Genomic DNA, 16,067 nt, shown 5'->3' with positions numbered 1-16,067 from the left:
TGTGAAACCATTAATCTTAAGTTGTGCACCAATTATTTGACAACAATTAAAATCCACTTAAACTGGAATGGATAAGCTTTAACTTGTTGAGTAAGCATCTAGTGGTAATATTTCCTCTCATATGTTTCAGTGATATATCTCTCTGTCAAAACCAGGTAAAACAAAGCAATTTCCAGACTTCTACATTTAAATATAAATTTGACGTCACTAGAAGTGGCTGCTGATTACACTCCTTTTTAATGTCAACACTGAGAGCCTCAGCATTATTATTATCGCAAAATTCAGAACAAGTATCGAGCAGGCCAAATCACGATAAGCACAATATCTCCCTGCATAAAGCATTCACCTGTATACTGTAGCTCAGGACTGCCAAAAGGTTTTCGGACCGAAACGTCAACTGTTCTCTTTTCCATGGATGCTGCCTGGCCTGCTGAGTTCCTCCAGCATTTTGTGTGTGTTGGGCAAATACAATAAATAAATAGACAGATAATTCTGAGAACATGAGTTGTAGAGTTCTTGAAAGTGAGTCCACTGTGGAATCAGTTCAGAGTTGAGGTGAGTTAAGTTGTCCAGGATGGCTCCGGAGCCTGATAGCTGCATGGTAATAACTGTGCCTGAATCTGGTGGTGTGGGACCTAAAGCTCCCGTACCTCCTACCCAATGGCAACAGCAAGAAGGGAGCATGGGCTGGGTGGTGGGGTCCTTGATCATGGTTACTACTTTCTTTCGGCAACGCTCCTTGTAGATGTACTCAATGGTGGCAAGGGCTTTGCCATTCGGCGGCAGTATTATTTTGGCAGTCAGCTGAATGAAATACTTGTTATGGGAGGATGATAGTTCAGGTGTCAGTTTCAAGCTGGTCTCTGTGCTAACAGTAGAGTGTAAGACGCATCAAGATATGGTGAATATTACGTTCAGCCTCGTTTTGCTTCAATATCATGGATAGGCAGACACTAACCTATGGTGACTGAATAAGGCTTGGAATACCTTTTCTCGACGTAGATGATACATCTGATAGTGTCAATGTTGAAACACAATATACTGGAATTACTCCCACATATGATAAAATACATTATTTCAATATTCAAGTTTGTTTGATGTCATTTCAAGCACACAAGTGTAAGGAAGAATGAAATAATTGTTACACCAGAGCCAATGCAACACAAAAACACACGGATATAAAGCACACAATAACAAAAGTGCCTTCCAAGTACTTCATAATGTTTGGCACCATTGGCAGTGAGCAGTAGTTATTTAGTTCTGAAGGTGTAGGGTTCTTTGATAAGGGATGATGGTGGCTGATGTGAATTATGTGGGGACAGCAGCCCGGTTGAGCAAAGTGTTGAAGACTTCGGTGAACTGGTGTACACACTCACTGCACGCTCAGCCTGGAATGTTGTTGCCTGGCCTGGCTGCCTTACAGGGGTTGACTCTCCCTGGCCTGGCTGCCTTACAGGGGTTGACTCTCCCTGGCCTGGCTGCCTTACAGGGGTTGACTCTCCCTGGCCTGGCTGCCTTACAGGGGTTGACTCTCCCTGGCCTGGCTGCCTTACAGGGTTGACGCTCCCTGGCCTGGCTGCCTTACAGGGGTTGACTCTCTGCAGAATCTTTCTCAATAAAAGGAATAGATAGAGTGGATAGCCAACGCCTCTTCCCCAGGGCACCATTGCTCAATACAAGAGGACATGGCTTTAAGGTAAGGGGTGGGAAGTTCAAGGGGGATATTAGAGGAAGGTTTTTTACTCAGAGAGTGGTTGGTGTGTGGAATGCACTGCCTGAGTCAGTGGTGGAGGCAGATACACTAGTGAAGTTTAAGAGACTACTAGACAGGTATATGGAGGAATTTAAGGTGGGGGGGGTTATATGGGAGGCAGGGTTTGAGGGTCAGCACAACATTGTGGGCTGAAGGGCCTGTACTGTGCTGTACTTTTCTATGTTCTATGTTCTAAGTCTGCTGCTCTACTAGCAGGCTGCTGATCACCTGGGAGGAGGGGGTAGCTTTCATGGTTGATATTGCATTGCCGTGAGGTGTGCATTAAGGTTGTTTACAGCATCAGGGAGGGAGTACAATCACTGGTACAGTCAAAACTGTTTTTCCTTCCGTGGTCAGTAATGCCTTTGATGCACAGCCATATATGGCTGGGATTGTTACCAGGCAGGTGTTCCTGAATTTTTTTGTACACAGGTGGCTCTGGGAGCTGTTCTATCTTTGGACTTACATTGGCTTCAGACTTACTGTGGCCAAATCAGGTTTTCATGTTATTCCTGTACCGATCACTAATCATTTTCGGCGTGAAGTCTGGAGCTTTGATTTACCATTTCCTTTTTCTTCTGCTGCTGCCCCTCCCCAGCACTAACCTATAGATGCAATTAAACCTCAGCATTCATAATTACACATCAGTTTGTTACTGAGATAAAATAAATCTCTCCCCCTCCAACCAGGTATTGTTTTCTTAAAATGCTACATAGTCAAAGTCAGAATGCAGTTTATTATCACTGGCATAAGTCATGAAATTTGTTGTTGTGCAGCAGCAGTACAATGCAATACATTATAATAGAAAAACAGTAAATTACAGTAAGTATATACAAATAAAATAAGCAGTGTAAAAATAAAAATAAAAAACGTAGTGAGGTAGTGTTCATGGGTTCAGTGTCCATTCAGAAATCTGAAGCCGGAGGGGACGAAGCTCTTCCTGAATCATTGAGTGTGTGCCTTCAGGTTTCTATACCTCCTTCCTGATGGTAACAATGAGAAGAAATCATGTCCAGGGTGACAAGGGTCCTTGGTGATGGGTCTGCTGCTTTTTTGAGGCATCGCCCTTTGATGATGTCCTGGATATGACAATGATGGAGCTGACTACGTTTACATTCTCTGCAGCTGATTTTGATCCTGTGCAGTAGCACCTCCCCTCAATACCAGATGGTGATGCAGCCAGTTAGAAGGCTCTCCACAGTACATCTGAAGAAATTTGCGAGTGCCTTTGGTGACACTAGCAAACCATACCATAGTCTTTCTCTTAAAACTTCAACCTTACATTTTGCATCGAGCTCTGCTGCAGTGGAGTACTGAAGGAGGTGAAGCTTCAGATGAAACACTAAACTGTTTCACTAGCTGTGAGAGTTTCTGGAGACTACCTTTAATCAAAAGATGTTTAACTTTTTTTAAAAAAAGCATAGGTTGATGAGGCTGGGAAGGATGTCATAAACTTTCTAATATGCAAAGCTGCGATTTCTACCCAGCTGTCATCTTCATCGCATGTCCATCTACCAACCCAGGTGTCATCTCGCCATTTGTATGTCCATCCACAAATCTTCAGAACTTTTCCCATTGAACAACCCACATCTCATTTGAACTGCATGTCCATCCACAAACCCGGCCCTCGCCTTCATCACTTGTCTATTTATCGCATTTCCACCACATCTCCATCCACCAACCAGCCTCCATCCGACGCATGCGTGTTTGCTCACAAGCGTCAACCGGAAGTAGTGGCATTCGAACAGATACTTCCGGTGTGGTAATGGTGCGTCAGCTCCGCCGACTGAGCCGGATTTGCTCCTGTTCGTCCCGTGTCTGCATATTGTGGTTCACTCTGGACCGCGCTCTCCCCTCACCGTTTAATTTCCCACACACTTTTCAGCAGCAGCGTTGAACCGAGGCGTTCTTAGGCCCCTCAGCAGGCAGTTGACCCCGAGGAAGGCAGAGGCCCCGGGCCCCCGCGCCCGCCCCTAAGGCTTTTGGAAGGAGTTGTATCGGGCCGAGGGGGTGGCCGCCGCTGGGCGCAAATGTCCTGCGTCGTGGTGATGTGTACCTGCTCGTCGGCAGTTAGGCTCCTTCGCTCGTCCATAACCACCTCGAGTCTGGGTAAGATCTGCACTGGGTTTAAGAGGAATATACGGCCTTCAGTATCTAAAGGGAACACGGTCATTGTTGCAACATCGTTGTTTTTGGTTATCATAACCCAGTGGATTATGACCTACTGGAAATTTTTGGATTCAAGCCCCGCTCATATACATAATTCAACACAATCGTTAACTATGGGACTTGTCTGTTGCGTCAAGTGGACGCGAAAGATCCCACACCACAGCAAGCGAGTTAGACTTCAAGCAGTGTTTAAAATATATTTATTTCATTTGTGTTTGTGGGAGTTTTCTCAGTGCAACTTGGCTGCAACAGTTTCTACATTTTTGTAACCACTGAGTCTAAAGCTACCTCATTTATAAAGTATTTTGGACATCTTGAAGTTTAGACAATAAGTCTCCATAATTTTATATGGCTTCTACTAAATGCTGCTGCTTTTAGAGAGAAATATGACATTTTTAGATGAACATTGCAATTACATAATGTATTATTATGTCACTTATATGTGATGTAGTGTGGAGCATGGACATGTTATTACTGTGGTGGCATTGATCAAGATTTCTATTGTCTTTATTTTAAGCATCCGAAGTTATTCACTGTCAGCCTGACTCACCTATGGTCAGTTTTGAATGAATTAATTGCCTCTTATACATCCCAAAGGCAGTTTTCTTTAGTCATCTGCAAACATTGTAACTTATAAAGGTTCCACCATTCATTTGTTATGCGTTGTTGTCTGACTTGGGCGATCATAACCTTTTCATGGCCAAGATTGTTCTCAGCAAACTTTTCTACAGGAGTGGTTTGCCATTGCCTTCTGCTAGGCAGTATCTTTACAAGACAGGTGACCCCAGCCATTATCAATATTCTAAGGAAGTTGTCTGCCTGATGTCAGTGGTCACATAACCAAGACTTGTGATATGCACCAATTGCTCATACGACCATCCACAACCTGCTCCCATGGTTTCACATGATCCTGATTGGGGCGGGTCTAAGCAGGTGACTCACCTTGCCCAAGATCGACCTGCCGGCTAGGAGAGGAAAGGAGTGCCTTACACCTCCTTTGGTAAAGACCCTGCCACTATGATTCCACCATCATCCTCAATAGACCTCTGGTTAAGAAAGAGTTTGTCAATTTAGTACTGTATTAAATATGGTAGACTGTGGGATATTCGTAATCTATAGGAAGACTAAGAGATGCTAGCACAATAACGAATTCTCCATTTGGTATTGTGAATGTTTTTATACCTATAATTTCATTTTTATTGTTTATAACAAAATGTTCCCTCGCTTATATTAAAAGTAGTTACACATACGTAATGTGTCAGTCTTTGTCAGTGGTTAAAGACTTAGTTGTCTTAAACCACAAATAATTTTGTTTTCTGCTCCTACTTTATTTAGTTTGATTAGCTTTGATGTCACTCATTGGAAGGATGGCTTTGTCACCAAAGGCTATAATTAATTTTATTACTTTTATATTGAAGTTAGAAGTGGTTAAGTGGTTGTGTCTAAGATTACACTATTGGCCAATCAAAGTTCATGCCTTTAGGATAGAATCAATACAGAAATTGGCCATTCGGCCTTTCAGTTTACACTCATACTCTCACCTGAATTAAGATTGTATAAGATTGCTGTGCCTCTGAAAGTATCAATCCACATGTCTCTTAGTTGTATCTGGTTCCATCGTGCCTTCTAGCTGTAAGTTTGAGATATCAGCCACACTCCATGTATGGAAAAAGGCTTAGGTCCAAGTTCCAGCACTCCCTGTGGTACAGCACTAGATGCAGTTTTCCAATCAGAAAAACATCTTTCCACCGCCATCACTTACCTCTTTTTCACAAATTAGCTAGCTCACCTTGAATCCATTAACCTTGACCATCCTATGATGTAGGACCTTGTCACAAGTCTGTCTTAAGTCCAAATAGATAACATCTGCCCTGTCTTCATCAATCTAATCTGTTGCCACCTCAAAAAAAATCAATAAAATCAGTCATGTAGTTCCCTCCTCACCAAGCCATTCTGACTCTTCCTATTCAGCTTTTGTCTTTTCAAATAAACATGAATCCTGCATTTTTGAATTCTCTCCAATAATTGCCCTGCCACTTGGAGAAGGCTCTCAGTCCTGTAGCTAGCAGGCTTGTCCCTGCTGCCCTCAAACAAAGGAAGACCATGAACTATCCTGCAGTCTTCTGGTTGCCTGTGGCTAATGAAGATGCAAAGCTCTTTGAAGTGGCCCAGCACTCTCCTCTCTTGTAACACTTGCGTGCTAGTGTAGATCTTAATTGGCCCTGGGGATTTATTAACTCTTGTGTATTCCAAGACATCTAGTACTTTTTTAATATTGCATGGTCCAGTAACTCTTTCCTTTCTGAGCCTATATAGATGGACAGAGATGACATGTATTCATTTCAAATGTCAGCCATAAATGCTGGCTCCAATACTGATTACCATTTCCCTTGGGAAATGCACTCTCTTGCTCCCAATGTACTGGGATTCTCCTTATCCTACCTGCTATGAAGTTTTCTTGGCCAATTTTTGCCCTCTTAATTTACTTAAGTGCTCGCACACATAAATTTCTCAAGGGACTTGATTGTAGTTGCTTGTAATTGTCATATGTTTCCTTTTTTTAAACCTGATTAAACCTTCAGTCATCTTTGAAATTCAAAGTTTTGTAATCTTTCCCCCTTACTGGAACTTGCTGTCCCAAAATCTAGCTAACACTTTTAAATAACTCGCTTGTTAGATGCTGTTTTGCTCATCTACTTTTGCCAGTTTCTCCCTTGTGCAGCATTTCCTCAATTTAGGTCCTAACTTGAGGGCCAGTCTTACTCATTCCATAACCACCTTGAAACTTGCACAATCGTGGTCACTGTTTCCAAAGTGTTTTCTCTCCATCAATGCTTCCGCCACCTGCCTCATTTCATTTCTTAAGATGACATTAAGTACAGTCCTCTTTCTAGTAGGACTATCAACATACTGAAACAACAGGAATTCTGCAGATGCTGGAAATTCAAGCAACTTTGATGTGTGTTGTTGTATCAACATACTGAATCAGGAAACTCACTTGGATACACTTCCACTCCATTCTAAATTCCATTCCATCTACGTTCCTTTGATGAAGACAATTCCTGTCAATATTGGGAAAGTTGTAAAATCTGCCCCAACTATCACCCTGTTGCTTTTACACCTTTCTGCAACTGGCTAGGATATCTGGTAACCCTGCTAAAGTGATTCCTCTTACTCCTGTATTTCATCCCACTTAGCCTCCAGAATATCCTTTCTACATACTGTACTGCTGTGATGCCCTTTCTAATGAGCTATATGACCCCCCCACTTTTTTTTGTATCTCCATCAGTCACACCTGAAACTTTTCTTCCTTGGAACATTAACCTGCCAGTCCTGCCCTTCATTTGTTACTACAATGATGCTGAAATTCAAGTCAATTGGTACATGGAATGAACTTCCAATCGGAAGCAAACGTTCTGGAAAGACACAGAAACAATTGGTATCAGCATTGGAAAGAAAATCAGCATGGGTATTAGAAACAATATTTATACACTGAAATTAAACCTTGGAAAAGCAATGCAATTGTGAATTTGCATTTCATTTCAGGACTTGCATCTATGCGGTTCCATTTCCCATTGCTGGGAAATCTTGAAGAGCAAGGAGGAAGAAAATATCCTAGACGAACATTTCATGAGACAGTTAGTATACTTGCTTCAAAGGATGGAGGTAAAGATACAACTGGAGATGGCAGCAAGGTACATTTCTGGATTACTGATGAAACCTTTGCTTTGCTTTCTGCTTAATGTGAAGTTCAGATCACTTAAAACTTTGCTGCTGGTGAACTAACTTGTACGATGTACAACTGACCGAAATTGGCTACCAGTTAGACATCTCAGTGAATTTAGAATTTCTTGTACTTTAAAATCCCTCCATTGTTCATCCCCAACATATCCCTGCAATCTCCTGCAGCCTTGTAACCTTTTAAGGTATCTGCTCTCTTCAAGTTCTCTCGTAGTTACCTCTGAGCTTAACTACTTTACCCCTAATAGCAAAGGTTTAGGTTGTCAAGGCTCACTACTTTCTTTGTCCCCCTTTCCTCCTTTTAAGATGCCCCGTAAACCTCTTAACTGAAGTGTTGGTCCTCGTGGTGAATAGCTCTTTGTATGGGTGAACATCAATTGTCATTTAATACTGCAAGTGTGAAATACTTTGTTTTTCTATACTATGTAAATATTGCCATGTAAGTGAAAGCTGTTCGTATTGTTATTTTATGAATATATAATTGCAGTATTTCTACAAAGTAGCACTCAGAATTAGGTTTATTATCACTGACATGAACTCACTGGTTACTTTATTAGGTACAGGAGTGGACCTGGTGTGGTCATCTGTTGGCATAGTCCATCCACTTTCCACTTCAAGGTTCGACATGTATAATGCCTATAAAAAGTATTCACTCCCCCTTGGAAGTTTTCATGTTTTATTGTTGTACAACATTGAATCACGGTGGATTTAATTTGGCTTTTATTTCATGTCAAAGTGATCTAAATTAATTACAGATACATACAACACAAGATATTTGATTGCATAAGTATTCACCCCCTTCAAGTCAGTATTTAGCAGATGCACCTTTGGCAGCACTTACAGCCTTGAGTCTGTGTGGATAGGCTCTATTAGCTTTGCACTTCTGGACACCGCAGTTTTTCCCTATTCTCTGTACAAAACTGCTCAAGCTCTGTCAGATTGCATGGAAATTGTGAGTGAACAGCCCTTTTGAAGTCCGCATATTCTCAATTGAATTGAGGTTTGGACACTGACTTTGACTTGGCCACTGCAGAACTTTATTGTTTTTGAGCCATTCCTTAAAGGGACCAGAGGAGGTCCAGTTGAGGTTCACAAGGATGATCCCAGGAATGAAAGGGTTCTCATATGAGGAACGTTAGATGGTTCTGTGTCTGTACTTGCTGGAATTTAGAAGGATGAGGGGGGATCTCATTGAAACCTTTCAAATGTTGAAGGGCCTAGACAGAGTAGATGTGGAAAGGATGTTTCCCATTGTGGGAGAGTTTAGGACAAGAGGGCATAGCTTCAGGATAGAGGGGCGTCCATTCAAAACAGAGGTGCGGAGAAATTTCTTTAGCCAGAGGGTAATGAATTTGTGGAATTTGTTGCCATATGCAGCTGTGGAGGTCAGGTCGTTGGGTGTATTTAAGGCAGAGATTGATAGGTTCTTGATTGGACATGGCATCAAAGCTTACGGGAAGAAGGCTGGGAAACGGGTTTGAGGAAGAGGGGGAAAAAGGATCGGCCATGATTGAATGGCGGAGCAGACTCGATGGGCCAAATGGCCTAATTCTGCTCCTATGTCTTATGGTCTTATTTCTGTGTAGAATATTTACCACCAGACTAGACATGCTGAGGCTTTATGCTTGGGGTCATTGTCTTGCTGGAAAACAAATCTTCTCCCGAGTTGCAGTTCTCATGCAGACTGCAACAGGTTTTCCTCCAAGGTTTCCCTGTATTTTTCAGCATTCGTTTTACCCTCTACCTTCAGAGGCGTTCCAGGGACTGCTGCAGTGAAGCATCCCCACAGCATAATGCAACCACCACCATGCTTCACATAGGGATGGTGTATTTTTGATGATGTGCCATGTTTGGCTTACGGCAAACATAGCATTTAATCTGATGGCCAAAAGGCTCAATTTTCATTTTGTCAGATCATAGAACCTTCTTCCAGCTGACTTCAGAGACTCCCACGTGCCTTTTAGCAAACTCTAGCAGAGAATTCATGAGTTTTTTCAATAGTAGCTTTCTCTTTGCCATTCTCCCATAAAGCTGCAACTGGTGAAGCACCTGGACAAAAGTTGTATGCACACTCCCATCTCAGCCACTGAAGCTTATAACTCTTCCAGGGTTGTCATAGGTCTCTTGGTGGCTTCCCTCACTAGTCCCCTTCTTGCACAGAAACTCAGTTTTTGAGGATGGCCTGCTCAAGGCAGATTTACAGCTGTGTCGTATTCTTTCCATTTCATGTGCTTCAAGGGATATTCAGTGACTTGGAAAATGTTCTTATATCCATCTCCTGTGTTGTGCTTTTCAATAAACTTTTTGCAGAGTTGCTTGGTCTTCTTTTGTCTTGGAGCTTCCAGATACTGGCGTATTTTCACTACAATTAATTGAAACACCTTGACTGCACACAAGTATCCAAAAACAGATCTCTATTTAACTAATTATGTAACTTCTAAAACCAATTGGCTGCACCAATGATAATTTGGTGTGTCATATTAAAGGGGGCTAATTATTTTTTATTTTATATTTGTAGTTAGATCACTTTGTAGAGATCTGTTTTTACTTGGACACAAGAATCTTTTTCTGTTGATCAGTGTCAAAAAAGGCCAAATTAAATCCACAATCATTCAAAGTTGTAAATAAAGCATGAAGACTTCCAAGGGAGGCAAATACATTTTATAGGCACTGTAGGTGCCAAGATGCTCTTCTGTACACTGCTGTTGTAACATGTGGTTATTTCAGTTACTGTTGCCTTTCTGTCAGCTTGAATAAGTCTGGCCATTCTCCCCTAACCGCTCTCATTAAACAGGCATATTTGCCTACTGAAGTGGTGCTCACTGGATGTCTTTGTATATTCTCTGTAAACTTGAGAGACTGTTGTGCATGAAAATTCCAGGAGATCAGCAGTTTCTGAGATAGCGAAATTGCCCTGTATGGCACCAATAGTCATTCCGTGGTCAAAGTCAGTTAGATCACATTCCTTCCCCATTCTGATGTTTGGCCTGAACAACAACTGAACCTCTGGACTATGTCTGCACGTGTCTATGTATTGTGCTGCTACCACATGATTGGCTGATTAGATATTTGCATTACCAAGCAGGAGTACCTATAAACTGGCCACTGAACAGTATGTCATGAGTAGCAGTAGAGTGCAAGGCATTAAAAAAATTCTAGAAGTTTAATAAAGAATAAATAATGCAAAAGAGGAACACTGAAGTAGTGTTAATGCAAAAAGCATCTGGCGTATATGAGACATAAACTCTTCTCGGGCTTCCAGTGACCTCCAGGTGGTGATTTTAACCAATGTTTCAATGACAAGCTCCACCATCCTCGTCAGGGGTGATTTCTAGGCATGTCTAGTCCGGTGGTAAATATCCTCAACTCCCGTCACCTGTCCTTCAACCAATCAGGTTTCTGCTGATTTCACCCCCCCCTCCCCCGGGTTTAAAATCGTATTCTAGTTCTTACTTAGAGCCAGACCTTTGACTTTGTTGAAATTCTTACTCTCTAGTCTTCTTTCAATGGCTTCCTTCAGGTGGTCCCAAAAGCCATTAGCGTGGCACAGTAGTTCTCTGCTATTAGAGTCAATCCTGTGGTCATTGCGTATGCAATTTTCTGCTGCTGCCGATTTCTCCAGGTAACCCAAACGGATACATCTCCTATGCTCCTTGTTGCGGGTTTTCACCGTGTGCCCCGTTTGGCTGAAATATGCTGCTCTGCATTCACAGGGAATCCTGTAAACTCCAGCCATCCTGGCTCTTAGGTCATCTTTGACACACATACGCTGGGATTTGAGCTTCCTTGCGTGTCTGTGGATGGTATTTATCCAGTATTTCTTCAGGATCCTGGCAATCCTTCCAGAAACTGTGGAAATATAGGGAAGACAGGCGGTAGTAACAGGTTTCTCCTTGTTAAGCGTCCTGGTGTTTCCGTCAGCCTTGTTAAGGGCCCAGCTGATTTCCTTTGCCTTTCAGCCATTCTTTAGAAAAGTCATGCATAATCGTCTTATTTCCTTGTGGAGACTCTCCAGGTCCGAAATAGCTTTTGTATGGTTAATCAACAAAGACGAAGGTGTTGCTCTAAGTACGAACTGGAATGTGATTTTAAACAAGGTGGGTCAGCTTAAACTTGATTGGTTGACGGCTAATCAGGAGGGACGGATGACAGGAGTTGAGTGCATATACCACCGGACTAGACCTGCCTAGGCGTCATCCCTGACGAAGATGGTGGAGTTTGTCATTGAAACATCAGTTAAGATCGACACCTGGACCTGGCTGGAAGCCCAAGAAGAGTTTGTGCGTAGTGTTCGTGGATTCGTGATCCATTCAGAAATATGGTTGTAGAAGGGAAGAAGTTGTTCCCTCATTGAATGTGGGTCTTCAGACTCCTGTTCCTCATCTCTGATGTTATAAATAAGAGGGTACGTCCGGATAGTCGGGGTTCTTAATGATGGTTGCTGCGTGCTTGAAGCACTGCCTTTTGAGTATGTCTTATATGGTGGGGAAGTTTGTGCCTGTGATGGAGCTGATTAAGTCTACAACCCTCTACAGACCCCTGTGCATTGGAGCCTCTAAACCATCAGATCGCTTGTTCCTGCTGGATCGAATCCTACAGCAGGTTCTCTTGAACTCCTCCTCTCCCTATCTCCTGCCAAAAAAGACCTCAACCCACCTCAGTGTTGGTCACAAAAGCTGCTCCCCCAGCGTTCTGTAGAACCTTCTCCCAGTTCCGCTCTCCTGATTGGACGACATGCATTCCTAACCATCCCTCATCTTTAACGGTAACTCAAACACTGCCAGCAGAACACACTGCTTCTACAGAAAGACCATTACATGAAATACCCTGCAAAATTAGCAATGAAACCTTTACCCAGGGCGTCAATAGTCAATATCTCCAAATAAGGAGATGGATATTTAATCTCGAATTTCTAGCAACTGAAATTCTCCCCTAACATTGCAGAAGTCTGTCAGCGAAGGGGGCAGCAAGCGATCGTCTGGTTCAAGTGGATCTGGGAAAGGTGGAAACCAGCTGCGTTGCCCAAAGTGTGGAGACCCGTGCACTCATGTAGAGACCTTTGTTTGTAAGTAATACGTTGATATAACTTTATTCTTAGATATTTTATTGCTGTGAGGCATTTTGGTATGCACATTATTTGGAAGCATTCTTCAACGGTTTTCTTCTGTTGCTGGGGTTTTCAGGCCATGAATTTCCCCACACTGTTGTCCCTTCATTTCTTTCTGTTAAATGTTCTAAATTCTCCAATTTGCTTTCCAAGATTTGCTTCCCTGGCTTTACACACAATTCTCTTTCGTGATCCACGTAATTAACATCCAAGGTCAATCCTTCTGCACCTGCAATCAGTAAGTTCAATTTTCAGCTTCATTTTCTGTTTGGAAAATCTTCATCCATCATCTCAAATCTTATATCCATTCTTATCCCTCCCACAAAGCTTTGCTTCAGTTCCTCTGCACCGCAAAATTCCACATGGCATGAAGGACTTTTAACTGTTCCTGCCATCTTTTCATTGTGGTACATTCACCCACATGGAATTTTTCCAATTTTTGTCATTAGTTTTCCACCTCAGTTTTATTTTTAACTCACAGATCTTAACCAGTCAATCTGTAGTAATTACTTCTCAAACCACAAGGTTACATCAGTTTTCTTAAAGCTCCATGCTTGACTCATTCTTTTGCATATCTGCATTGCCATTTGTACATCCCATGCTTTCCTCCTATGCACACTTTCACTTCCGCTATATTGTCAGCCTATTTGCCAAATATTAAATCATTCGTGACTCTTGATTTTGCTCAGCTAAACTTGGGAAGTTTGAAGCAATCATCCTCAGCACACTACACCCTAGCACAACATTAATTTTCCATCAAATCTTCTGTCCTGCGGCTTGTGTCTGGCTAAATAGCTCAAATTAGCTAGCTTCCATGACTTTGGGGCTGAGAACGTCAGAGATTCACCATCCAAAATATTCTATCATGTTAATGACTTGTGTTTTAGGCAGTGGAAAAGCTTTATGGATTTGTTCCTATTAATTCCCTCCTTCCACTGAGGTCATTTGTCCTGTTAAGGTGGACAGGCATTTATTCAATCGGTGACCAGTAGGCATTTACCAACTTTTTGGTGATTTGGAAAATACAATATTGAATTGGTTTAAAAACTTTAATGGAAATACAGGTGTCCCCCGCTTTTCGGACGTTCACTTTACAAAACCTCACTGTTACGAAAGACCTACATTAGTACCCTGGTTTCGCTTTCAGAAGGTGTTTTCACTGTTAGGAAAAAAAAATCAGTGTGCGGTTAAAAAATCAGCGCGCAATAAAAGGCAGCGCGCGCCCCGAGCAGCTGCTCTCCCCCAGATTCGGAACGGCATTCTCACTGGCATTGCTTTAACACTTGCCTGTGAGCAGCCGTTTGCAAGATGAGTCCTAAGGTATCGGAAAAGCCTAAAAGAGCTCGTAAGGGTGTTATGCTTAGTGTAAAACTAGATATAATTAAGTGTTTCGATTGTGGTGAACGAAGTAAGGACAATGTAAGTTTGGCTTCTGGAAGCTGACGAACATGATGTTGAAGAGGTTTTGGCATCCCATGACCAAGATCTGATAGATGAAGAGCTGATGCAATTGGAAGAAAAAAGGATAACAATGGAAACCGAATACAGTAGCAAACGGACCGAAGGTGAAGTGGTCCAGGAACTGAACGTGAGGCAACTATGTGAGATTTTCGCTGCAATGATAAAGTATGACTTTAATTTTGAAAGGGTACGTAGGTTTAGGGGATATTTGCAAGATGGTTTGAGTCCTTACAAAGAACTGTGTGATAGAAAAATGCGTGAGGCTCAGCAGTCAAGCAAGCCTTCCACAGCAGACGACGAACCTTGACCTTCGACATCGAGGCGGGCAGTCATAGGAGAAGATGACCTGCCTGCCCTAATGGAAACAGATGATGGCGAGATGACACCCCAGTGTCCCACCACCCCAACCCCCAGGCCACGGACAGATACTGATTTGCGGAGAATGCAGCAGTAGCCGGGAGACACACAGCACATCTTTAAGGAAAAAAGCCGAAATAAACATGCTAGTTAATTAGGTGCCGCCCGACACATAATTGTCGGCCCAGATCAGAGACGACGCAATCGAAAATCGGCACTGATCTGGGCTGACAGTTACGTGCTGGGCAGCACCTAATTAATTAGCACGTTTGTTTCGACTTTTTTCTTAAAGAAGTGCTGTGTGCCTCCTGGCTACTGCTGCACCCCTGCATGCTTCACGGATTGGTATCGGTCGGTGGCCCGGAGAGTGGGGGCCACTGCACCACCCAACCTGTGACGACTCAGTCTAACACACCACCATCAGTGTGCTCGGTGCTGTCCCGATTCCGGTAAGTGATACTACACTGTACATACATTATTTCTACTTTTTATAGGCTGTGTATTTTTACGTGTTATTTGGTATGATTTGGCAGCTTCATAGCTTAAAGGTTACTGGAGAGCACTTGTGCCGTGTTTTTGCCAACAGCGCTTGCATGGGATTTTCTGCTGAGTGCGCTTGCGTGAGATTTTCGCTATGGAGAACAGTGCCGGTAATGATTGTGGAAAAGAATTTCTACTTTATATAGGCTGTGTATTTATCATATCATTCCTGCTTTTACTATATGTTACTGTTACTTTAGGTTTTGTGTGTTATTTGGCATGATTTAGTAGGTTATTTTTGGGTCTGCGAACGCTCACAAAATTTTCCCATATAAATAAATGGTAATTGCTTCTTTGCTTTACGGCATTTCAGCTTACGAACCATTTCATAGGAACACTCTACCTCCGGATGGCGGGGGAAACCTGTAATTGTATATGTTCTACATTGAGCATTTCCACCATGTATGATTGTGACTCCAGTTGAAGCTAATCATCAACACTGATATGACAGAACTGTTTTTTAAGAAATTTTGTCATTTTACCCTCAGCTTCAACTCGCTTTGTGAAATGCGAAAAATGCCACCATTTCTTTGTGGTGCTATCTGAAACAGACTCCAAGAAGAGTTTAAATAAGGAGCCAGAGTCAGCAGCTGAAGCTGTGAAGCTAGCTTTCCAGCAGAAACCACCACCACCTCCAAAAAAGGTAAAACTTGCTTATGTGCTATTGTGTAATTCTGAAGAGTGGGTTGGAATTTACTCCCTGATTTCGTTCTGCATCTTGCTACCCGAGCAATATCTGGAAGAAATGGTTTTAAGTTACATTACTAACGTGCAAAGTAGTAATTTGAAAAAATGAAGTTGAATTAAGTTTAAAAGAGATCAGATAAGCAGTGATTTTTCAAATGTTATGTTTTTATTTACATAATATTAGTCAGATGTGACATTTCTTTTGAGTGCAAAGAATGATTTATTTATTTACAATGTTTCCTTTATTGAACA

General features: G+C 42.2%; 1 protein-coding gene across 2 annotated transcripts in view; it reads left to right on the top strand.

Moving 5' to 3' along the window:
* The first annotated feature begins 3,497 nt into the window (after positions 1–3,497).
* The window catches only part of clpxa (caseinolytic mitochondrial matrix peptidase chaperone subunit Xa), a 51,037-nt gene continuing 38,467 nt past the window's right edge, over positions 3,498–16,067 (top strand). For both annotated transcript variants that reach the window (XM_072278171.1, XM_072278170.1), the window contains exons 1-4: positions 3,498–3,862; positions 7,469–7,617; positions 12,608–12,728; positions 15,617–15,771. In XM_072278171.1, the coding sequence (XP_072134272.1) occupies positions 3,784–3,862; positions 7,469–7,617; positions 12,608–12,728; positions 15,617–15,771 (504 nt within the window). In that variant the 5' untranslated portion in view covers positions 3,498–3,783. The remainder of the gene's footprint in view (positions 3,863–7,468; positions 7,618–12,607; positions 12,729–15,616; positions 15,772–16,067) is intronic.

This window comes from Mobula birostris, chromosome 14, assembly GCF_030028105.1.
Source record: "Mobula birostris isolate sMobBir1 chromosome 14, sMobBir1.hap1, whole genome shotgun sequence".
NCBI classification, from domain to species: domain Eukaryota; kingdom Metazoa; phylum Chordata; class Chondrichthyes; order Myliobatiformes; family Myliobatidae; genus Mobula; species Mobula birostris.
Note: the sequence above shows the minus strand (reverse complement) of the source record. Positions and strands in the feature narration are given on the sequence as shown.